The sequence below is a fragment of the Hoplias malabaricus genome, chromosome 10, assembly GCF_029633855.1.
Source record: "Hoplias malabaricus isolate fHopMal1 chromosome 10, fHopMal1.hap1, whole genome shotgun sequence".
Classification (NCBI taxonomy): Eukaryota; Metazoa; Chordata; class Actinopteri; order Characiformes; family Erythrinidae; genus Hoplias; species Hoplias malabaricus.
Window position 1 is genome coordinate 19,707,447 of NC_089809.1, and position 22,897 is coordinate 19,730,343.

A 22,897-nucleotide genomic window follows, 5' to 3' on the forward strand; every position below is an offset into this window, starting at 1 on the left:
ATTGTTTACATCTTATAAAATGAAAAACGATGTGATTTTTTTTAAACTGGGCTAGCGATAATTTTATAAATTTAGAACTTTTTCTAATCTGATGTCAGCAGGATATAAGTTTGTTGAAATTTCCTGTCTGCAGTTTCCAGTTTATTTTCTAGCACCCTTCAACTCCAATTCACTCCAAATAAGAATTTGTCAGGCAGATGTAAAATAATCCAGGTAGGTACTAGGATAACTAGCTAATGACCATAGGTCGTAGACTGACCAAATATAATGTCCCTAGGCACATGCACTGTAACAGACTTGTTTTCAAACTTGGCCAGTTTCCTGAATGACAGTCAGGTTAACCAATCATGGTCACAGCAAAAAGGAAAAGATATATATATATTTTTTTTAGCAAAATTGGGTTTTCATTTCAGTGTGTAACTATAGTTCTGTCAATTCATTTGTCTCCAAGTCTGTTAACAATTATTTCCTTGGTTATGCTCAAACATAGACCCGTTTTTTTTAGAAGTGTCGCTTTTTTGCAAACAAAAAAACAGCACCCAAACATACAACAATATTTTACTGACATTGACTGCACAAGAACCAAAATGAGAACTAACAGATGACAGAAAATCATGAAAATGGGCATGAGCATGATTTCAGGGGCAGAAATGAATAGGTTTTTTTTTTCTTTTTTTTTTTTTCCAAAGCAATTACCTACATCATGTTCTGTGGCAAATAAATATGTTCAGAATCCTATACGGTTTGTTTTGTGTACTTTTTTATCTTGTACATCACTGGATCCTCTGAATTATAAGTACATTAAACAGTCAAAATATGAATATTGCTACCTGTAAGCTAATAGTCCCAGTTCACTGGTTTGAAATGAGACTGCCACATCTTAAACAACCACGCTGTTTACCATGCTAGTCTTTCCCACAAAATGATACCACCACTGTAGAACCTTGCTTTGGTGTAGCTCACTGATGTCTAACTGATGCACAGCATCACATATTAGTATTACTCTTAATTTTACTTTTAGCAGATTCATTTATATGCTTTTTCTAACTGACATCATTGATTGATTGCTGGCAGAGGCACAACATGAGAGGTGTTGCTTTGTACTTTTTGAAAAGAAAAAAAAAAGACTATGTATTAATAAAACAAATTTGATAATTTTGTAACCAGAATTGCAAAGTTTTAATGTAAAAAGGACACATGAATATAAAATAAATAAGATTTTCAGTAAAATTACAAAGAAAAAAATTATGAACATAAAGCTTTAAACAACTAACAGAATGTTTAATTACAGAAAGTTGCTGTAAGTTTACATTAATTTGTTTATAATTTAAGAAAGCAGAAAAAACTGTATAAATATTATTGTATTTTTTTCTGTAAAAAAGAGAGAAATACATGCAATTTGTATTAAATTATTAACATAATATGTAAAATAACAGTTGTGTTATTAATATCACATATAATATCTGTAATTTTACAGAACTATATATATAATCAGAAAAAAAATAAAACTACTTTAAAAAATTACAGTTATTTTCTATAAAGTTGAATAGTGAATACAACTAACTTTGTCTCTACGGTTTGTACCAACAAGGTAGATGTGTCTAATGTGGCCAGTGTGTGTGCATAGTGTATATAAAAAAAAACTCCAGCAGCACTGCTGTGTCTGATCCGCTCATATCACCTTTAAACTTGATGCAATGCCTTTTTAAGCATGAGTAATGGATCATAGCAAGGGGAGCTCTTCCAATCTGGAAGCAATGACCCAAATGTATGATCAAGTTTTTGTAGACTGTGTTCTAATGTCTTTTTCTGTAGGGGGGACAAAATAAAATTATTTTGTACAAATGTAAAAATAGTCTTGCTGCACAACCAAAGAATTAATTAATAGAACTTACTCCTTATAATATGATAAACAAGAATATTCATAATAGTTTTGGCCAAGTACAAATATAGAGTGCTTGTCCTGAGGTACCATAATTGGTGCAAACTTTCGGTTTTGTATTTATTGCACTTCTAATTATTTATTTTATTAATGTTCTTCCCTATCCTTTGCTTTCCCACATCGTGTCCCTGATGTTGAAGTCTTGCTAAAATGTAGATCTCCTTGAAATTAAATAAAGGGCTAGGGAATGTTTTATATGCACAGAATTTAATCAACAAATGTGTGTTGTTGAGCGTGAACCCATAGGTTATATAATCTATAATGGGTTTATTATACATTTTTACATAGGCCTAAAATTATCTGTAAATTCAAATCAAATTCATCTTCAGTTGGAGAAAATCCACCTAACAAGGAATTGTTGTCAGGACTGAGGCGGCCTGACGGAGGCAGACGCACTTGCTACAACACAGCTTTTATTTACACAATAAATAACAAAACAGAGACAGACTAGTATAACAGACAGAATAAAGAACAAAGAAAGACTGAGACAGAGAGACTTGAACAGAAGGACAATACATTAAGAGAAATAAAACAAACCTAGACAGAGAGAAACGAACAGAGACCTAAACAGAAAGAGCTAAAACAAAGAGCTAAACAGGGCAAACAAAGCACAGAAAGGGAAACAGATGAAAGAGACACTAACTGATTTGAAATGGATAGAATGAGGAACAGACAAAACAAACAGACCAAATTGAAAATAGAGCACGAACCAAACAAGCCAAAAGAGAAATGGGATCAAAAGACAGACCGACTGGAGGGAGCAAAACAACCACGGTGGAACAGCAGAGACACTGACTTCTGCAAAACAAAAGGTGAAATGTTTGACAAACAGGAAGTAACACAAAGGAGCCTAAATAGACAACACTGACAAGGGACACCTTGAATAGATAATGAGGGGGAAGGATTACAAAGGAGGCACAATGAGAGGGTGGAGCTAAGGCAGGACAAGGGCAGAGAGAGGAACAACAAGAAAGAGCGATGTACTATGTGAGCCAGGCAAGACAGGACCAGGGCGTGACAAATTTCTGAAGTCTTGAGTTATAATAGCTGGAATCACCAAATGTGAATGAAAAAAATAAAAAGTTATTTAATGTTCATTCACTGTCCACACACCTACCTCATTTGTAGATGTGAAGCCAGAGTCAGTAGCTCATCTGTTGCTGCACAGTTTGTGTTGGTTGTGCTCTAGTTCTTCATCGGTGGACATAATGACACTGGGAGAAAGGACAGTGAATACAGAAGCAAGCAGCTGGTCATAATGTTATGGCTGATCTGTGTATATATAAAAGATTGGGTATTACGTTCTTGTCACTACATTAAGTTAGGTTAACCAGGTGACCTTATATCAACCAGCTATCAAATAAAATATTAATTGCTTTTATATTCAGCCTTTCATTGCACCTTAACTACTGTAATATTTATGGTAGAACATGCCTTTCTAACACAAACCTAGCTAGTAAAAAGCTAATTATATTTATTTATCTTTCGTACCTGTATATTCTGATCAGTGTCATAGTGGGTTCGGAACCTACCAAAGTAGGAATGTGTACAGTGTACATTCATGGATACTGCTTTACTATAGGACACTTGGAAGTGTCCTTGGAAACTTTGAAATGAAACATCAATAAATGTGTCATTACATTAATTAAGGGGCCACTGAAAACTGTGTTGGTACTGAGTCCACTGTGCTCAGCAGCGGAGAGTTTCTGTGGGTTCAGAGCTGTCAAGCAACTCTATTACATGATTATAACTATAATTATAAACATGCAAAGTTAACAGAGCACTAGGTAGTATTTACCTTAAAATAACAGCTTCAAATTTATTGTGACACTCCAGTGATTTGTAATAAGGTGAAAAGAGCCTTTGTCATTCCTGCTCCGGGCTCAGCACACCAGACATTAGACTATGTAAAGTCAGGAGCCAGGGCGAAAACTTCTTTTGAGTACTGCATAAGGCCTTGTGGCACATGTCACATACAACAACACCTACAAGAGAGGCTAGCCCTGTATTCCCAGAATAGACATCATAGTCAAAAGAAGCAAGGAGGAGGAGAAGAGTGAAGAGACCATACAAGGGTTAATACTGGGCAGACTTCTACTGACCAGCATGAGCTGAAATAGTCATAAGGATAAAAGCCAGATGTCAAGCTTGCCTTCTCAGACTACTAAATCATAATTGTAATAATTTATATGTATTATATTATATATTTAAAGCCTTTATAAGTGCATGTTATAACCCTATAAAAAGACTTTTGCATAAGTATAAAATGCCTACAATATGTACTAACAATTATAAATACATTATAAATGTTTAAAAAGCTATCATTGAGTGCTTTTATTGTCTGCATTGTCTGTAGACACTTATCGAGTTCAGAGTCTATATGTAATCACTGGGAGAATGACTGAAATACACCCAGGATGGGGTGCTAGGCCACTGTGGGGCAACACACATCACACGTTCAGTCATACACTCACACTTACAGACACTTTTGAGTAGCCAAAATGCAAGTGTACTTAATATCCACTAGGTATAGGTAGGTTACCAGATTAAAAGAAGCCAAGTGTATGTAACTTGTAGTTTCAATTGAGGAAAATGTTATTAAGTAATGGCAATTCAATGCAACTGTGGAGATCAAGATGAGACCAAGAAAACTGTCAGATAAGACTCCTTGAATGCTGGTAAGAAGGCCAAATAAAAACCCACACACGACTACAAAAAACACACAGGAAGACATTTTTGAAAACTCAATGCTTGAAGGATGCTACAGAATACTGAGAGAAGACAAATGTGCTGTGGAATAATAAAGTCAAAATAAATAGTTATTGCCACAACCAGAAATGGATTGTTTGAATACACAAATGAACAGCTTTCCTGAAAAGTACATCATGCCAACTGTGAAGCATGGGGGTGGCTCTATTATGCTTTGAGGTTGTGTTACTGTCAGTGGCACTGGCAATATTGCATGAATTGAGGGAAGAACAGATTTCACAATATACCAGCAAATCCTGGAAACAATTGTCCAACCATCTGTTAAAAGGTTGAAGCTAAGAAGTGGGTAACTTAAATAACAAGATTATTCTCCAAAATATACATCAAATCCAGTGTACCCTGCCTAAAATTACATAAACAGAACATTTAGGAATGACCTACTTATTGATTGAGTTAGACCTAAACATAAAAAAATCTGCGGACAGACATTATACCTAGAAGTTGCTGAAAACCACAGCATGATCATGCAGCATAACTGTTTTAAGAAGGGACACGCATAAATGAGTCACACTGAGCATTGCAGTTTTATTTCAATATCTTTGCCATTTTTTATCTTATAAAGGAATGGAAACAAGATTGGGATCTACTGACACTTTGCTGTTAGCTGAATATAGTAAGTGAGTTGGGGGAGGGGTGAACTTGCTGGAAGACACTGAGAGATGAGAGAAAGAGAGCATAAACTAGAGAGATGGCTTGAAAAAAAAGATCTGAAACTCTGGCATGTAAACTTTGCTTAATGTGGCATATCACGGCAAAATCTGAAGTATACAAAAATGGCCTAAATAAGCAAGTCTTCAAAGGAGTACACAAGCTGTACGTGCATTAAAACACAAAATATACAAGACAAAATTTTGCACAGGCCACACTGATGATACTGATTTTTTACTTTTGTGAAAATAAAGACATAAAAATATTGTGTTTTATGTTTGATAAGCTACAGAAACTGGTCATTACTACTTTTCAACTAACTAAAAAATGTGATTTGGCCAATGTTGCTAAACATTTGCACAAAACTGTAAATATACATTTGTAAATTTTTCATAAATGCATGTGCATGCAACAGAGCCTTCCTTTGTGTTATATTTACATGCACTTTGCTACTACCACATATCACCTTATACAATTATGCCATTTAATACAAAGTATAATGTACAACATATAATGCCTTAGAAATATACATAAAATTCCTTCATGAAAACAGTGTTTTATAATAGGTTTTCCCAAAAATACTGTAATAAAATGTATTAGAGATTTCCTCCCCATTCCGGCTTTGAGAGCTGTTCTAATAGGAGGATCTGCTGTTGATGCTGACATTCTTATTGAACAGCAGTCTGCAAATATAATTCTGGAATTTCTTGCCCATAAACATATAGAACACTGGGTTGATGCAGAAGTAGAGATGGGCAATGTTACGAGTGATGTATTCTGGGTAAATGAGACTGTAGTCACAGAGGTTGTCCTTGGCCTGCTCCTTCATTAATAATATCACATTGTATGGAGTCCAGCACAGGAAGAAGAGCACCACTATGACAAAGATGAGCTTTACAGTGCGGTGCCTGCTGTTTAACCTGGTCATGACCACCCTCAGCCCAATCCTGATGTAGCAGTAGAGGATGACCACCAAGGGGAAGAGGAAGAACAAAACAAATTCAGGGTAGGCGCTCATGATCTTATTATCAGGGTCATACTCTTCACAAATCTTCCCCAATTTGGGGTCATCTTCCACAGTGAGACTGAAGTAAGGCTCCAGGCTGCCCAGGACACTGACACTCCAGACCACTGCTGCCATAGTGAAGGCGTAGCAGCTCCTCCGCTGATTCATGGCTGCCACCACATGTACCACAGCAAGGTATCGGTCAAAGGTCATGAGCGTGAGGAAAAGGACGGAGCTGTAGAAGCCCAGAGTGTAAGTACTACCCACCATCTTGCAGATCACATTGCCAAATATCCACTCTGAGTTATTGTACACAGCTTTAAAAGGGAGGCTGATGGAGAAGATCAGGTTGGAGACCACCAGGTTGATGAGGAATATGTTTGTGACCTTACTAAGGCTTTCAAACTTGCACAGGATAAACAGCACCAGGCCATTACCCAGCAGACTGACAGTGAAGATGAAGCAGAAGAAGGGCGGCAAAAATGTCTTACCGAAATCATTAATATTCTTTATGTCGCAAGGAGTAATGAAAGGCTCTAAACTCTCGTCGTAGTCTGTAGAAACTTCCATATCCCAAGACACCTGTAAATAAGAGTTTTATTTAATAACTTGAAAGTACAAGTCTTGGTTTCCCTCATTTTAGTGAAAAACAAAACTTTTGTTTTATCACCATTTGATATACACACAAGAGAATGTTGCTGTAAATACAAAGTAAAGTCTTTACAATGTGTTAATGGCAAACAACAATTCATCTAAAACTAATTCAATATGTATTAGTAATATGTACAGTAAAAGGACATATAGAAAATACTGAAGAAAACAATTTGTCACAACAGCTGCTTTGGTAAACATTTGTTAACACATCTTCCACAGCTCAGACCTTAACATGATTTCACACCCTACTAATTATAGCAAGCAAAACCGGAAATTAATTCTGAAAAAGACTAATAATACACTCTCAGTAAAAAGGTAAAGTAGAGGTGCATTATGGGTCACTAAAAGTACAAACTGTAAATGTACCTTTAAAGCCACAACAGTGGTTTTAGAGTCCAGCTGTGTTCCCTAAAGGTACATTACATTTTCTTCTCCAGAAGGAGAGGTAAATATTTGTTTTCATTATAGAACATGTTAAAATAAAAAATATATAATGTAAGTCCTGGAGATGAAATGTGGTCTATGAAATCAACACAGTTTTAAAATCCACAATTATAATAGAAAAAGAAACAATTATATTCCCTCCAGTGACAAATTATCTGACAGTGTACTTACAGTGAGGCACTTCTGAGGGTCTCCTTTTCTTAATAGGCAGGTCAGAGTGTAACTTAAGTGGAAGAAGTCTACATCTGTGTGTGTGTGTGTGTGTGTGTTTGCTGTAAATTATTCACTCTTTAGTTCCTTATTTAAGAACCATTGGTGTATCATTTCTATCTCAATGTGTGTCGTGTTTAACTGAATTTCTTTGAAACTCCATGTTGTACAGGAAGGAACAAGAGGCGTAGGCGCAAAGAGATGTCAAACACTTTAGTTTATCTCTTAAGCGAAGTAATCGAAAAACCACACATTTAATTTTAAAATCAAGTAGTATAGTATTGATGAGATTTGTCCTGTGATGTTTGATTCATTAACTTTATGAGTCTGAAGTTTGTCAATATATTATGAAGTAAGCATGCATGTCCCTTGTGGGAAGTATTCTGGCTTACAGTATTACACATTGGGTCTGAGATTTAAGCTGACAGGTTAAAGCAAAGCTTAGGAGATTAGTGAAAAAGAGCAGCAAAGTAGTAACTAGGCAGAACCAAAAAGCAAGTGGAAGAATTGTATAATGATTGTACACAAATAGGCAAAGAATGTAATTTGTGTTATATGTCTTTATCTGCTATGTGTCACCATAGAAATGTCCATGTAGAAAGTAGTTAATAATTTAAAGTATTGCAGATAAATTAAACAAGTACATTTTTTTTGGATGGTGACAAGATTTGTAAGTCATTATTGCCTATTGCATTTTGCAACATTTGACAGAAGATCTGGGTTACAATTCTAATGTTGTTGCACTGGTAGGCACATGTGGTGTTAGGAGTCTTGCTTAAGGTGCTGCATGGTGTAAGTACACCAGCAGAGACTCAGAGGAAGCATGTATGTTGATTCTGATTATTAGTTTACCTTTTGCTGTTTTTATCTTGTACTACCTGCTGTTAAACTTGTTTTCTCCAAAACCCTGTACTTGGCTAGTTTCACATCCATGAAGTGGTTTAGCTTGTGGTTTTAGAGCTTTTAACTGCTGAGTGTGTGTTATTATGTGAGACCTGTTTCATGTGTTTATCTGTTCCTCCCCTCTCTCTCTTTCTCTCTCTCTCTCACACACACACTTACAGAGAACTATGACAATGCGATAACAAAGAAAGTTGGTTCACTTCTATTCTTCATATGAATCACACCTATAGAGGGCACTGTCATCCTTTTGTATTGTTTCTTTATACAGGATTATTCAGTATGTATGCTGTGTCATCAAATCATACATTAAAATAAGAGGGATTATGAAGGATTGATAGTACAAGGCTAAACATCTTACATATTAATTATGTGTGTGTGTGTGTGTGTGGGATGTTAATTTCTAAATGGCTATAGAAGTGTTCAAAATGTGTTTAGTGTGTAACTACTGCATTAGGAGTCCTTACACCCACCTAACCTTATACACACACACACACACTCACAGTAGTTCACTAGGGGCAGTGAGCACAAACACACCCAGAGCAGTGTGCCATCCCCAGCACCTAGGAAGCATTCGGATGTTATGTGACTTGCTTATGCGCATCCATGGATTGAGGGAGGACAGAGCTGTCACTCCCACTTTTCCCAGTTTTCCTGCCTGTTGTAGGGATTGAACCAGCAGCATTCCAGTCCCAAGCCCTTTAACCATTAACTACTTTAACCGTTAAAACATAGCTTACCACATGGGCATGGTGAGCTTAGGCTCATGTGCTTCACAGTGGTAGTCTATGACTTTCCTCAAGTAGCACAAACACACATACACACACACCACAAATCAGGAATTATTTATTGTGTTTTAGCAAATACACATAACAGATTCTGGTACATTATTGTTTGTGGTTTGCATTTGAACAAGAAGCTAATGGAAATAAAGCTGTTGGAGGACATTAGGGAGAACATTGTTTGGGTGTGGTATTCAATTTTCCTATTTTTATATAAGAACAAATTGAAAGGGCAGCCATAGTTCATCAGAATAATGGTGCTTATCAAGGTTTGTGCAAATACAGAATTAATTCAGTGACACAGACATATTGAGATGTTATGCCACCCTCCATGAGAATTATAAACCTGTCAGCTTTTTGAATACTGACAAGACCAATGTACCATTCATTTAAGTAGAACAGAGCACCAGAACAAAGTTTTGTTTATTTATTTTTTTATCTTAGCCATGCAGGTAAAATACCAAATAATGTGTTATTAATTAATTTATAAAACCTTATAAAAACAAGATTCAGAGGAAGTAGAGCAGAAAATGATTGTATAACATTCTGTAACATCCTGTAGCCAACATAACTCAAATGTGCATGACTTCTTTAGAATTTGCCTCAGAGGCAGCAGAGCATGAACATTCTGCAGCTTCCTCTGAGGCAGCGAGGTACATTACTGTCCATTCAAGTAAAACAAAATGCTGAGGTTTTTTGCAGCACTTCCAACAAATTATGAAACTGAAAGAACTAAATATTGCACATTTATTCTTCCAGTCAGAGCAGGAAAACGCTAGGTAGGTGAAAATCTTCACCCAGTCTGTTTTAACCAATCACATTTATGTCCTCCTTTTATCCCCCATTAATTTTCCTTCTGCCTCAAAGGCAGCGTTGCTTCCAGAACTATTTTGACCAGTGATTTTGCACATGCTCTGAAATGGACACTGTCATCTTGTTCATTTGCATAGAAAAGCTAAATATGAGCTAGATTATGAATAGTACACACAGGTGTGGAACCACCTGAACTCTACCTAAATGCAATAAATAGACATGTACATTAGGACACACCCCCTAACAAACCAGCCCCCTTTATCTCTGTAGGAAAACATGTGAACATGGCACTGAACCTGACATCATCATCAAACACAATGCAGAAAGCAGGGGCATTTCTACACAACTTGCTGTACTAAAGAACGCACAGAATTTAGATTTGCACAGCAGTACCCCTCTACTCATCAATCAGTCATAGAGGATAGAATTTGTTGTCAATTCTTTTTGATTACATACAAACACAGAAACAGTAGTTAGTTATATTCTACAAACTTCTACTCTACAAACCTTTCTAATTTAATATGACTTTGTCTAAAGGTGTATCATTCAGAAATCATTTTACTGTTCAATGGTTTAATGTGTGTTTTGGTTTAGTCTTTGTGAAATGAAGATCCTCAGCTGTGGACTGCAGGTGGAGGACAGCGCTGATATTTTACTCCCACCTTCCTCAGTTTTCCTGCCAGCTGTTGGGAATGAACTTGCAACCTTCCAGTCCCAAACCCCTACTATCCTGTCTAATACTCTGCACAATAAATTAATAAATTTATAAAGTTTCTTGGAGAATTTACAGTAAATGTTTTGAAACCAGAAATTATTAGGTCATGAAAATTACATGCCACCTATTGCCATCTATTGTTTTACCCAAAATACCGTACTAACATTCATTAGAGATTTCTTCCCCATTCCGGTTTTGAGAGCTGTTCTAAGAGGAGGATCTGCTGCTGATGCTGACATCCTTTATGCATGGAATCTTATTGAACAGCAGTCTGCGAACATGATTCTGGAATTTCTTGCCCAAAAATGTAAAGAAAACTGGGTTGATGCAGAAGTATAGATAGGCAATGTTATGAGTGATGTATTCTGGGTAAACGAGGCTGTGGTCACAGGGGTTGTTTTTGGTCTGCTCTTTCATTAATAATATTACATTGTATGGAGTCCAGCACAGGAAGAAGAGTGCCACGATTAAGAAGATGAGCTTCACAGTGCGGTGTCTGCCCTTCACTTGGGTCACGAGGACCCTCAGGCCAATTCTGATGTAGCAGTAGAGGACGACCACCAAAGGGAAGAGGAAGAACAAAACAAACTCAGGGTAGATGCTTAACTTCCCGTTGTTAGAGTCACAAATCTTCCCTACTACAGGGTCATTTTTCACAACGCTATTGAAGTAAGGCTCCAGGCTGCCCAGGAAACTGATGCTCCAGACCACTGCTGCAATAGTGAAGGCATAGCAGGTGTGCCGCTGCTTGTTGGCCACCACCACGTGTACCACAGCTAGGTAACGGTCAAAAGTCATGGCTGTGAGGAAGAGGACAGAACTGTAGAAGCCCAGACAGGAAATACTGTCTATCATCTTGCAGATCACAGTGCCAAATATCCATTCAGATTTCTGATAAACTGCATTAAACGGGAGACCGATGGAAAAAATCAAGTTGGAGGCCACCAGGTTGATGAGGAATATGTTTGTGACTGTTCCAAGTTTCTCAAACTTATATATGATAAACAGCACCAGGCCATTGCCCAGCAGACTGACAGTGAAGATGAAGAAATAGAAGGGAGGCAGAAATGCCTTGCTGAATGTATTAATATTTACTCTGTCACATGGAGTCACAAAAGTCCCTGAGATGTTATAATCGTAGTCATAATCTGTAACATTCTCCATGTTTCTAGTCACCTGTGAAACAGATTTTTTGTTAATAACCTGAAAACATAATTTTGGTTTTCTTAGTATTAAGATAAAAAATAATACAAGGTGTTACATCTGATGAAAAAAAATAGAAAAGTTATACTGGAAATAAGTATTAGATGCTGAGCCAAAAATCATATATGCTGGTTGTTATTAAGAAAATTCCAGACATAAACATAGTTGGTCAAATAATTCTTTTGCTGCTGTGAAATTCAGCACATAATACAGAAAGGGCCAAGAAAATAATGTCACACACTGGATTTAATTTCCTGCCCTCCAAACCAATCGTGGGAATAAATGGCATTCAATATTCCTAGGCCCTAAATATATACAAATAATACTGAACAAAGATGCTTTTCTTTTCTTTAAACCTCTGTTGCTCATACAGTAACATGTGGCACTCCCATGGACAATAGCCTACATGGCTACTGACACCAACCTACAAATAAGATTTATTCTGGAAAGCCTCCGTTGACATAAAGGATACTTTTGTTAGTTTTAATGTAATTTCCTGTTTGTACAAAAAAATACTCTGTTGACGTTAAGACAACCATTGGGATCTTTATAAATCTCTTGGTACAGTAATATCATGAAAGGCTTATTTCGGTGTTATGCAGCTTTTAAAAATAAAATCCCATTCAGAATAAAATACTACCATATTTTGTACTTTTTAACATATCTCCACACTTCCACTGATAAGATCTGAACATGAGTTTCGACCCCATTAATCATATCATACAGAACAGCAAATAAAATTTGGAAAAGGGCATAGAATACTTACAAGAATTTACTCCTGAGTGTTTTCTGTTCTGTGCTGATAGACAAGAGTGAGTGAAAAGACAGATCAGTGTGGAACTTCACTAAAAGAATGTGTGCGTGTAAGGGCACGTGCGTGCGTGTGTGTGCATGATGCAAGTTCTTAACTTTCCTTCTTTCATGAGCCATCATTTCTATTTCAGCATTTTCTTTCTTTTGTTTTACATCGAGGTACCAGGGGAAGTGGTGCAAGGAATTTGTAACTTAAGTGTGGCAAAATATTGCATCGTAGCACCATGATATTGGAGTAAAGGGCTAATTTATTGAGACAAAATACAACCTAATGTATTGGGTCAATACGGACAGTTAATAAATTTATTAACACCAACACACCAAATAAATGTTTACTCTTTTTAAACATTCATATCTGAGTTCAGTTAAATAGGAACTAAACCATAAGGCAGAGGCGATTGCTCTAAGACTGCAAGGGAAGCTCAGCTTCCCCTAAAATGTAAAAAAAATAAGTGATGAAATATATACTGCTGTGTGTACATGTCATTGAATAAATATGCACTACAACGCGCTCAACTTTTGTTCAGAATCAGTTTCTTATCACTGGTAAAGACTCTGCTTTCCCGCAGATTCGGGGATAAATGCTGGGCTTTGTCCCGCCCATCGGACGCTCAGTGTCTCTGGGGGTCTATGGGGCAGTGGGCTGGCCTCGGCTGGCCCGGACGCTCAGCTTCTGCATGATGATTGGATGATCTGTCTGAGGCTGAATCCCTTTTTGATTGACAGCGAAATGAGCGAATCAGCGATCCTTTGGTGTAAAGATCCGTGGGAACATTACATTTTCACTCTGTTCTGAGTTGAACCAGACTTTCTTAAACCTCTTAGCGGCATTTTCTTTGTTAAAAACGACTAGCGACAAATCGAGCTTCTATTTCTGGTGGGGTTTTTGTAGCTGCTTGTGTTTAGAGACTGACTTCTATCGCAGTTTCTGTCCAGCAGGTGCAGCTGAGCCCCTCCACCGTCACAAAGCACTCACAGGCGGACACACTTCACATGGGCCAAGGCCGTTTAAGCAGCCTAGCTCTGCTGGCCATTGAGAGGACACTAGTCAAGTCCCTGGAAAAGACGCCTTGTTGGTACGACAGGGTCATAGATTATTTTCTTGAAAAGGAAAGGAGGGTAGAATTTACGTATAAATAAACCGACACATTTTATGATGTAGGCCGAAATTGAGCTTCCCCTCCTTGAAAGACCAGCATCCGCCACTGCCATAAGGCAGGGAACAAAATATATGCAACAGCATATTCACATTATAACTGTTTTAAAATGGTCAGAATGACTTATTTAGCCTTTTTTAGAAATTGGCAGGTATTTTGGGATTTACTGTTTTACTGTTTGTAATGTGTGCTTTAGACAGAGCTACCAAAAATCTTCACCATTTTTATTTTCTTGAACTGTGTTTTCTGATGTACTACTATAAAACTGTTAAGATACACCCTCAATACAGCATTTGTAAAATTTACTGATATACATCTGGCTCTGTATTCCCGCCTTGCGCCCAATGATTCCAGGTAGGCTCTGGGCCCACCGCGACCCTGAATTGGATAAGCGGTTACAGGTAGTGAATGAATGAACATCTGGCTCTTTTTGTCGTTCATGTTACGCTGGTGTTCATTCGTCAATTGCTACATGATTACTTTCACTTCCGCATATGTGTCTTAGCTTGCGGTTATAGAGCAATATTGTCACATCGGTTCCTGCTTTTGAATGTTTGGAGTTCTTTTGGAAAAAACAACAAAAACAAAACAGATGCCTTTTCTCTCCCATGAGCAGAGAGAGAAAAACCAAACATACCGGAATGACACAGTTTGTTTTTTACTAATTTACAGACACTGGGGCTTACTAAAAACATCAGACTGGAAAGCTAGCAAATGATGAGGAAATATCTTTTTTTCTAATATCTAATTTTCAGTATTATACACACGCAAGGAAAATAACTAAAATGAAAACATTGCCCATATTGTGTTAATTTAGTTTTATTTCTTAAACATAGCTTAGCTAAATGGCTAGAGCTAATACAAAAAATGTAGGTAGCTGTTAGGCTAACTGTAGCAAAACATAGCAATAGACGAAGGGGGGAAAATAACAATATTTGGCAGATTAAAACTAAGAATGTAGCAATATGTTAACCAACTTTTCACCAGTGAAAGTCTTATTCAAACATACATTGCATATATAGACAGCTAAAGAAGGAAAAACACATTATATTTGGTTCATTTATGCAGTTGAACAAAGCTTAGACGTTAAGATCATTTTGCGTATAAGATCTTCTCTATATTTTAAAACTTAAACATGCTAGAAGTACTGAGGGGCAAAAAAAACAATACAGTTTTATAATATTTTATCACATCAATAAATCTGATCAATTAAACAAAGCACAATTAAGATAACTAAATAAAACTCAGCACCAGTCTCAAGATACAGTTATGGAGCCTTGTTCGTAGTTTATACCGTATATTGTTTGTATTGATTTGTCAAAATTTTTTTAGCCAAATATTTTTAAATGGTTGATTTTCTTGTGATATTTAATATAAAATGTAATTACTTCTGAGATTTTTGTAGTATTTGGGGTGTGTATTCTTTAAAAATGAATACATTATTTACACCTGATGTGTTGTGGTTGGAGATCTATTGAACTTAAACTAATCTAAGCTCCAGCCAAAGAAAACCACTGCAATTTTTAAAACCTTGTTGTTTTACAGTAATTCAGGCATTAATATTTATGTGATTTATGTTATTTAAATAAATCATGCATATGTAAGTGTAACATACTAGAAACTTCAGCTATGGCCTCAACATTTAACATACTTTACAAGCATAAAGGTATCCGGAAAAAACAAATTGTTACTAATATTTTGTTGTGGCAATTATATTTAATGATATATGTTGCACTAAATGTTTGAATTAACCTTGTTTAAATATCTTTTTAAATCTACTTTGCTGTTTTAAACCCTAAAGGATGATCTAGTGTGCAGTGACATGAAATAACTTACAATTATCAGATTTTTTTTTATAAACTTACAACATGATTAATGCACACCCAATGCATAGTATGTGGATATGAACAAAAACACAAGCACAGGTTAAATACTCTTAATATATTTTTTCGTAATTTGTTATAGAGCTTATATGCAGCATGGAGGTAGCTTCCCTCAGGCAGTGCAAATATGTACGAGTCCTAACATTTCTCTTTGAACATTAAAGAAAGAGCCAGCTGAACTCATATAAAGCCCATTCATTATTTAATCACAACCACCAGCATTTTAATTACTCTTAAAATATTCAACAAAAAAGACAAGGACCATCTTAACATGTATTCATAAAGCAGACCAATCAAAATTTCCCTTTGTTGTTTTTTGAAACTTGAGTCAGTTATTTGAGTTATTTTCTGACACGAAACAGTAAACCTTTCTATGAATATCATGTCTGTAAGATTCCATAAACAGGCCTATAACAAGCTATAAAGTAGTATAAATATATCTATACAGATTCATTACAGAGAAGTACACGTAAATCCCTGGTTTACTATCATTCATGGGTCTGATTTGTAGTTGGATCAAAACATTAGATGTGCTGTAGCTTTAAGAATCTTTAAGAATATTTGCTTATGTTTATTTAGAGTTCTAATAATTCTTATAATTTGGTTTAAAGAGCATTGTTAATCCTTAGATGCATAAGTGGGTTCCACATTAATTTCTTATAGAATTTAATTATTTATCTGTCCATCTCTCTCTCTCTCTCTCTCTCTCTCTCTCTCTCTCTCTCTCTCCCTCCCTCTCTCTCTCTCTCTAAATATATATATATATATATATATATATATATATATATATATATATATATGATGCATGTACATATTATCTTGGCTAGCTAACATTACTGTATGTATTGGGTGTGTGTGTGTGTGCGTGTGTGTGTGTGTGTGAGTGTGTGTTATTCATGTGTATTGTGTGCAGTCTGTGCTTCTTATCATCTATCATCAAATTTGCTAGCTAACATTTGTTCGATGGACAGACAGGTAGGATAGATAGATAGATAGATAGATAGATAGATAGATAGATAGATAGATAGATAGAAAGATGTACTCTACTGTAATGCAGTGTACCTGTGTGCAATGATCATAGCCTGACTTGTTCTATTGCTGTTGTGTAATTTTCTTTTCTAATTTTCAAAATGTTTAAAAGTGAAAAATAAACATATTTCAAACATGAAATCATTCTTTGTGGACAAAAATATAATACAAAATATCATACAAATGATTATTCTTAACCAACATTATAAAAGTGGCATGAAGACACATTCATTTTAACAAGGGTCATTTTTCACCCACTTATGGGAGTGTAGGATCCAGTCACTCATGCATCTAAGGGTTAAAAAATCCAACTGCATAATACACATAAATATACATGCTTATAAGTACTTTTGAATAATTTATAAACCATAATGAATGCGTTTTTTATTTGTTATAGAGATGGGATTCATAGAAACTTTTACTTTGTTGGGTAAAACTCCATAAATGTCCACAGAAATGTCTTAAACCATTCCTAAATAATTCCAATTATGTCTCACTCCACCAATATCCCCTCAACCCTTACTTACCACTCTTTGAAAATTAAGGTTCCTAAATGGTTCTATGCTTGGCAAATCTAATTATAATGTAAATAATATGGAAGCTTTATATTACAAAGAATTTCTTAACATTCAGTAAACAAATATCTCCACACTAACAAATCATTTAAAAAATGTCCCCAGAATGTTATTCCTGGAATCCTGGGCGGGGTGGGGGGTGGGGGGGGTTGCCTATAGCCCCTATAGCTCCTTTATTTTTAAGAGTAAATATCTAGGGATTGACATGTGCAAAAGTTTGAATGCCACTGTTTGGGGGCTTTGTTGGTTTTCTGAGTTAAAATATTTACACATCTTCAACAGGGAACATTGTTCTGCCCATTTCCAGTCCGGACACTTCCTAAACACACAGTAAAAAACAGGAATCTGTAATTTGGTAATTCACTTGAACATATATTTAACAGAAAAAATGAGAAAGAAAAGAACATGAACTGAGATTTCTCTAAATTTTATCCAAGTATTAAACACTGTATATTGTAAAAGACTTTTTTGTACTAAAATATGATTTAATTATTTGACTGGGTTTGACTGAGCCTTTTCAGGACGCTCTTTTATACCTTATATATTCCCCTGCTTATAGTGTAACATTTGAAACAATGTAATATGAATTTTCTATACACTTTTCACTCATTTTGCCCATCACAACTTTTTTTGGTGTTTTGAAGGCATCAGATCTTACATTTGATTACAAAACACAATCAAGGTGGTCAGTGAAAACATTTTAATCTTTTCTTTGTACATTTATGAGTTATATAATGGTTCAAGGAAATTAACAACTTACAGAATGTGTTTTTTATTACATTTTAAAAAGTGTTCCAAATTTTCTGGAAATGGGGTTTGTATTTTCACTCAGAGAATTAATGTAACTTGACCAGGAGTGTCTTAAATGGTGTCCTAGTTTTGCTTATGGCTGTATCTAAGAGTACCAAATGTTCCAAGAAGGACTTTTCATAATTATCCCACTGAGCAGAGTGTAACAGAGATGAGGAACTGCTCCAGTTTTAGCACAGTGAGGTGCTTGTGATGAGGAGTCTGTGTGTTGGGGTCAAAAGTAGGGTCCTTTGCTGTAACGGTCTTCCCTGAGGTTGTAAGCCTGGTAGCAGATGGACATGTCACAAACTCCAGCTGGCCCTGGGGCTCCTCTTTTGCCTGGAATGCCTGGAGTGCCAGATTTCCCCGGCATTCCCGGGGGACCTGGCAGTCCGATTCCATCAGTGCCACGTGGACCCTCAATGCCTGTGTCAAGAGAGGAGAATGTGACTGACGTGATCCAATACACTCTAGCAGAGCTTTGTTTAGGGCTTTTACTTCTTCTTCTGTGTGTCTTTCTCTATATCTGCGTGCTTGCCTCTGTCTTTCTTTTTCTTAGAGGAAGGCATATATGGGTTTGCAAATAGCTCATTATACATTACTGTGCAAAAGTTAGGGACCACTTCCAATGAAAACATCTAAGCTATTCACTGTACAGTTTCAGGAACAAAGCAGAAGGCATATATTTAACAATAAAAAGGAATGTATTTTCCATATATAAATTGTCCACCTTTCGCCTTCATTACAGCTTCCATTCTTCTCAGGAGACTTGATTTCAGTTTCAAACAAAACTTCATGTTTAATTATCCAACCCTTTTAAGTCAGCATCACAAGTCTCTTGTGTTTTCTGCTTCTCAACACCCAGACTTTCCGTGATGTTTAAGTCAGCACCTCTGTTCTGAGCTCACCAGCATTTCCTTTTCTCAGTAAAAGGTTGTTGACACATAGCTATCTTCTCACAGTGGTAGGACAGACAGAAACACCTGTGGATTTTGTCAGATCTTGAGCAACACTGCCGCATTATTTCCTCTGCTCTTACTAAGATGAAAGCTCTAAGTGCTGTTTATCAGATGGCGGCAGTTTTTTTGTGGTCCACCAGGTCTTGCATGTTTGGTATGACCTCCATTTTCCCTTTTTTCACTTAAGTGCTGTAACGTTCCACTTATTATGCAAATTGATTTTATTTTTTGTTGGGAACTGTGAAACTGAATAATGGTCTATGATTCTGAAATTTGAAACAATTTTAAATAGAACATAAGGATTTCAACAAGCTGACATTCTCATGTCTGCATGTTTTCATTTGAAAATTATGTAGAATGTATATTATAGTTATACAAAGCTATGCTGTATTATTTCCTGTCTCTCAACAATGACAGCTTTAGGTGCCATTAATTTCAGTTTTGATGATCTAGCAGTTCTTGGCTGCAATCTTATAATCATGTTTTTTTCTCTACTTGTAATTCTGTGAAAAAAAATGTACTTAGTTTCTGTTTAGTTCTGATAACTAAACACAAGGGATTGTCTCTTTGTATAGTAATGTACTGATGTAGTAATGTCACAGGACAATTTCAGAAGCAAAAGGAAAAATGACATATCTGAATACCCCAGCAAGTAATGGGTGAGGGGCCTATCTTTTAGGCCATGTCCAGAACATGGCTGCCATACTGAAAGCCAGCATATTGGATCAAGGGCAAGGTTTTCCAATGGGAATGTACTCATGTAGCATATCAAAGAAGACCAGAATTGTCTTAGAAATCAAATGCCACATTCAGTTATCAGCACAGAAATTTCAAAACTTTTGTTGTTTGTTAGAGGCTCATTACAGGCTTGATCAGACCCTAAATGCTAAGCACCATCTTCAGTCAGAATGGATGGGAACATTGTTTCCTGTAGCATTGATAGCACTGAACATTTGGGGTCTGGTCGAGCTTGTAACAAGCCTGTAATGATCCTGTAGCGAACAACAAGAGTTTTGAAAATTCGGAGACAATTCTGGTCTTATTTGATATGCTAAATGATCCCCTTCCCATTGAAAAATCTTGCCCTTGATCCAAAATGGTGTCTTTCAAGACCATGTTCAGGACATGGCCTAAAAGAAAGTCATTTTATGTCATATGTCATTTTCTCTTTTGTTTTTGGAATAAATCTTTTGACTCACTCTGTATAACGTATTAGTTATTACTAATTACTAATTACTATTACTAAGTTATTACTCTTATCCCTAAAGACTGTACATGAAGCCTACCTAAAGTAGACTAGCTGCTGTCAGCTCTCCTTATAAGTGAATCTTGCTGATATTGAATGATATGTCTCTCACCTGTTTCTCCAGGAGGCCCTGGGTTTCCAGACCTGCCTTCACCTCTGCTGCCTTTAAAGCCTCTTAGTCCCATGTCACCTACACAAAGTTACATCATTTGTGAGCATGTGTGCATTAGCATGCAGTCTGTCTGCTTTTCCCTTCACAAGCTGTTAACAGTGTGTGTCAGAGGAGCAGTACGTCTGTGTTACCTTTGACCCCTGGAAGCCCCTGTGGGCCAGATGACCCTGGGTAACCTGGAGAGCCTGCCCTGCCCGGATAGCCTGAGGGCCCAATGGAACCTTTGGGTCCTTGAGGACCAGGAAGACCCGGAGGTCCTTTAAGTGTCTGGCAAGTCTCACACCTTCGAGGAAGCATGGTCTGCAGCATTTGGGACAACTGATCTGTGAGAGACAAATTAACAGGTGTGCATCATGGCATTTGTAGCATATTCAGTCTAGTGAGTAAGGTTTTGTGACCCATAGAATATGTATTGTTTATTGAATCTGTAATTACCAATGAATACCTAGAGTCAATTTACTTTTGCTTATGGAATATTATTTTATCTATGGCATACGTTATGAAAATGTCACAGGAGAATTTACTGACATCATTTAATCAGTCTAAACAAAATAAGACATACAATACTAGTATGCGATCGGATTATGCATATGCCACATTTCTCCCAGCATATCAAATTCAGCATATACATAGTAAAGAGGCATAAACATTTATACATTAATTTCACCATCAACGCACAACTTTTGCATAAGACCGCAAGTGTTCTGGAGTGATTAATCTTGGTAAATCCCATAATAAGTTCTGTTAGGGTTCATTTTGCATGACTAAACATCTTAATCTACAAACGTATTATCCAGTAACTACAATAATCTATTTGCTTACAGCTATGACTGTAATGTTAAAGTTAAAATTAATGGAATTTTGCACATGCAAGTCCCCCTTTGCTGAGGTAACAGCTTTTAATATTATGGAATTTTAAACCAGATAAATCGTTTAATTGCATTCAGCCACAGGGGGCATTAGGTACTGGTGTTGAATGATTAGTTGTCTGTCACAAACACCACATTTACTCATGTCAAATGTACTGGAGGGTGCTCCATTACTCCAGACAGTGCCTTTCTATTGAAGGAAATAAACAGACTAAGCCTAGTGGGTATTATACCCCTCTAGATTATGCTTGGAACTGTGCATGATGAACTTATGCAGATGCTCCAGTTCACTGTTTATGAATGTCTATAAATGATATAAAAACAAAACAAAAAGTAATAAATCTGTACACTAAAAATTGTGTTTCTTTAAATTTCACTGAGATTTCACTCTGACGCCAGTATTATTCTTTGGCCATATCCTTGATTTGGCTGTTTCAACATTGCTGTGACGCAGGGCTTATTTACTTACGCCTTAGTACATCTTCACAGAGCTTTGTCAAGTGCTCATCAGTAGGAGGCTTCCCCTAAAACACATCAGACAGTTCCTTAAAACTCACTGTTCCCCTTCTCCAGTTCTCTTTGTTAATGCTTTTGTTATGCTGTGTTGCATGCTGTGCTTAGAAGTGGAGTAAGATTTCTTCACATTTATTTCCACCTTTTCTAATGAAATCATTACAAATTACATTACATTTCATTACATTGCTGAGTGAAAATCTGTAAACACAATCTCTATGGGAAAGAACATTACTACATTTAGTTCACAGTTTCCATTTATTTACAAACAAGTTGACAAAGAAATATTAAACATAAAATATGCCTTAACCTGCCCTAATGTTATTAGAAATATTTCAATTATTAGGAAGTTCACAAAATAACTTCTGACTACAGTGCCCAAACCTTTGCCCAGTACTACATTAATACTTAGGAAGAATTTTAAAAATGCTTGAAAAAATATTTGTTTTTAATACTGCCACTTTTAACACTATTGGTGCTTTTCCACTTCATGGTCCCTACTTGACTCGACTTGACTCTGCTTTGAAATGAGCCGAGTCGGGACTGAACTGTGATGTGTAAACCTTGCAGGGAGCAGACTGACTGGAGAGACCTCCAGCACAATCTAGCTGCATGTAAAATCTCCAAGCTACACTAACAAACATATTTGTTTTATCTGGCTCTCAGTAGCAGTTCATAAAATTATGCCGTGTTGTTTTGAATAGGTTCAAATGTTTCTTGGATTGGTGGCCAACGAAAAACTCCAGTGAGAGCCAGACATGCAACAACCAAAAGTCAGCTGATCTGTGAGAACTGGGACGCAGAGC

At 36.4% G+C, this 22,897-nt stretch overlaps 3 protein-coding genes across 3 annotated transcripts in view; all 3 read right to left on the reverse strand.

Annotated features, from left to right (window-relative positions):
* Nucleotides 1-5,258: 5,258 nt before the first annotated feature.
* LOC136708944 (C-C chemokine receptor type 4-like) lies at nucleotides 5,259-7,700 on the reverse strand. The gene is made up of 2 exons (XM_066683866.1): nucleotides 7,635-7,700; nucleotides 5,259-6,947 (listed from the first exon to the last, which is right to left on the reverse strand). The coding sequence occupies exon 2, from the start codon at nucleotides 6,933-6,935 to the stop codon at nucleotides 5,994-5,996; it is 942 nt and encodes a 313-aa protein (XP_066539963.1). The 5' UTR covers nucleotides 6,936-6,947; nucleotides 7,635-7,700; the 3' UTR covers nucleotides 5,259-5,993.
* Nucleotides 7,701-9,418: 1,718 nt separating this feature from the next.
* Nucleotides 9,419-12,883, reverse strand: LOC136708848 (C-C chemokine receptor type 4-like). The gene is made up of 2 exons (XM_066683703.1): nucleotides 12,853-12,883; nucleotides 9,419-12,059 (listed from the first exon to the last, which is right to left on the reverse strand). Exon 2 carries the CDS (start codon nucleotides 12,045-12,047, stop codon nucleotides 11,091-11,093), a length of 957 nt encoding a protein of 318 aa, XP_066539800.1. The 5' UTR covers nucleotides 12,048-12,059; nucleotides 12,853-12,883; the 3' UTR covers nucleotides 9,419-11,090.
* A 5,684-nt stretch (nucleotides 12,884-18,567) lies between these two features.
* Nucleotides 18,568-22,897, reverse strand: part of si:dkey-225n22.4 (collagen alpha-1(XXI) chain) — a 106,067-nt gene continuing 101,737 nt past the window's right edge. Inside the window, exons 33-36 of the mRNA XM_066683329.1 lie at nucleotides 22,048-22,102; nucleotides 20,841-21,032; nucleotides 20,650-20,727; nucleotides 18,568-18,758 (exon numbers count right to left, since the gene is read on the reverse strand). Of these exons, the coding sequence (XP_066539426.1) occupies nucleotides 18,568-18,758; nucleotides 20,650-20,727; nucleotides 20,841-21,032; nucleotides 22,048-22,102 (516 nt within the window). The remainder of the gene's footprint in view (nucleotides 18,759-20,649; nucleotides 20,728-20,840; nucleotides 21,033-22,047; nucleotides 22,103-22,897) is intronic.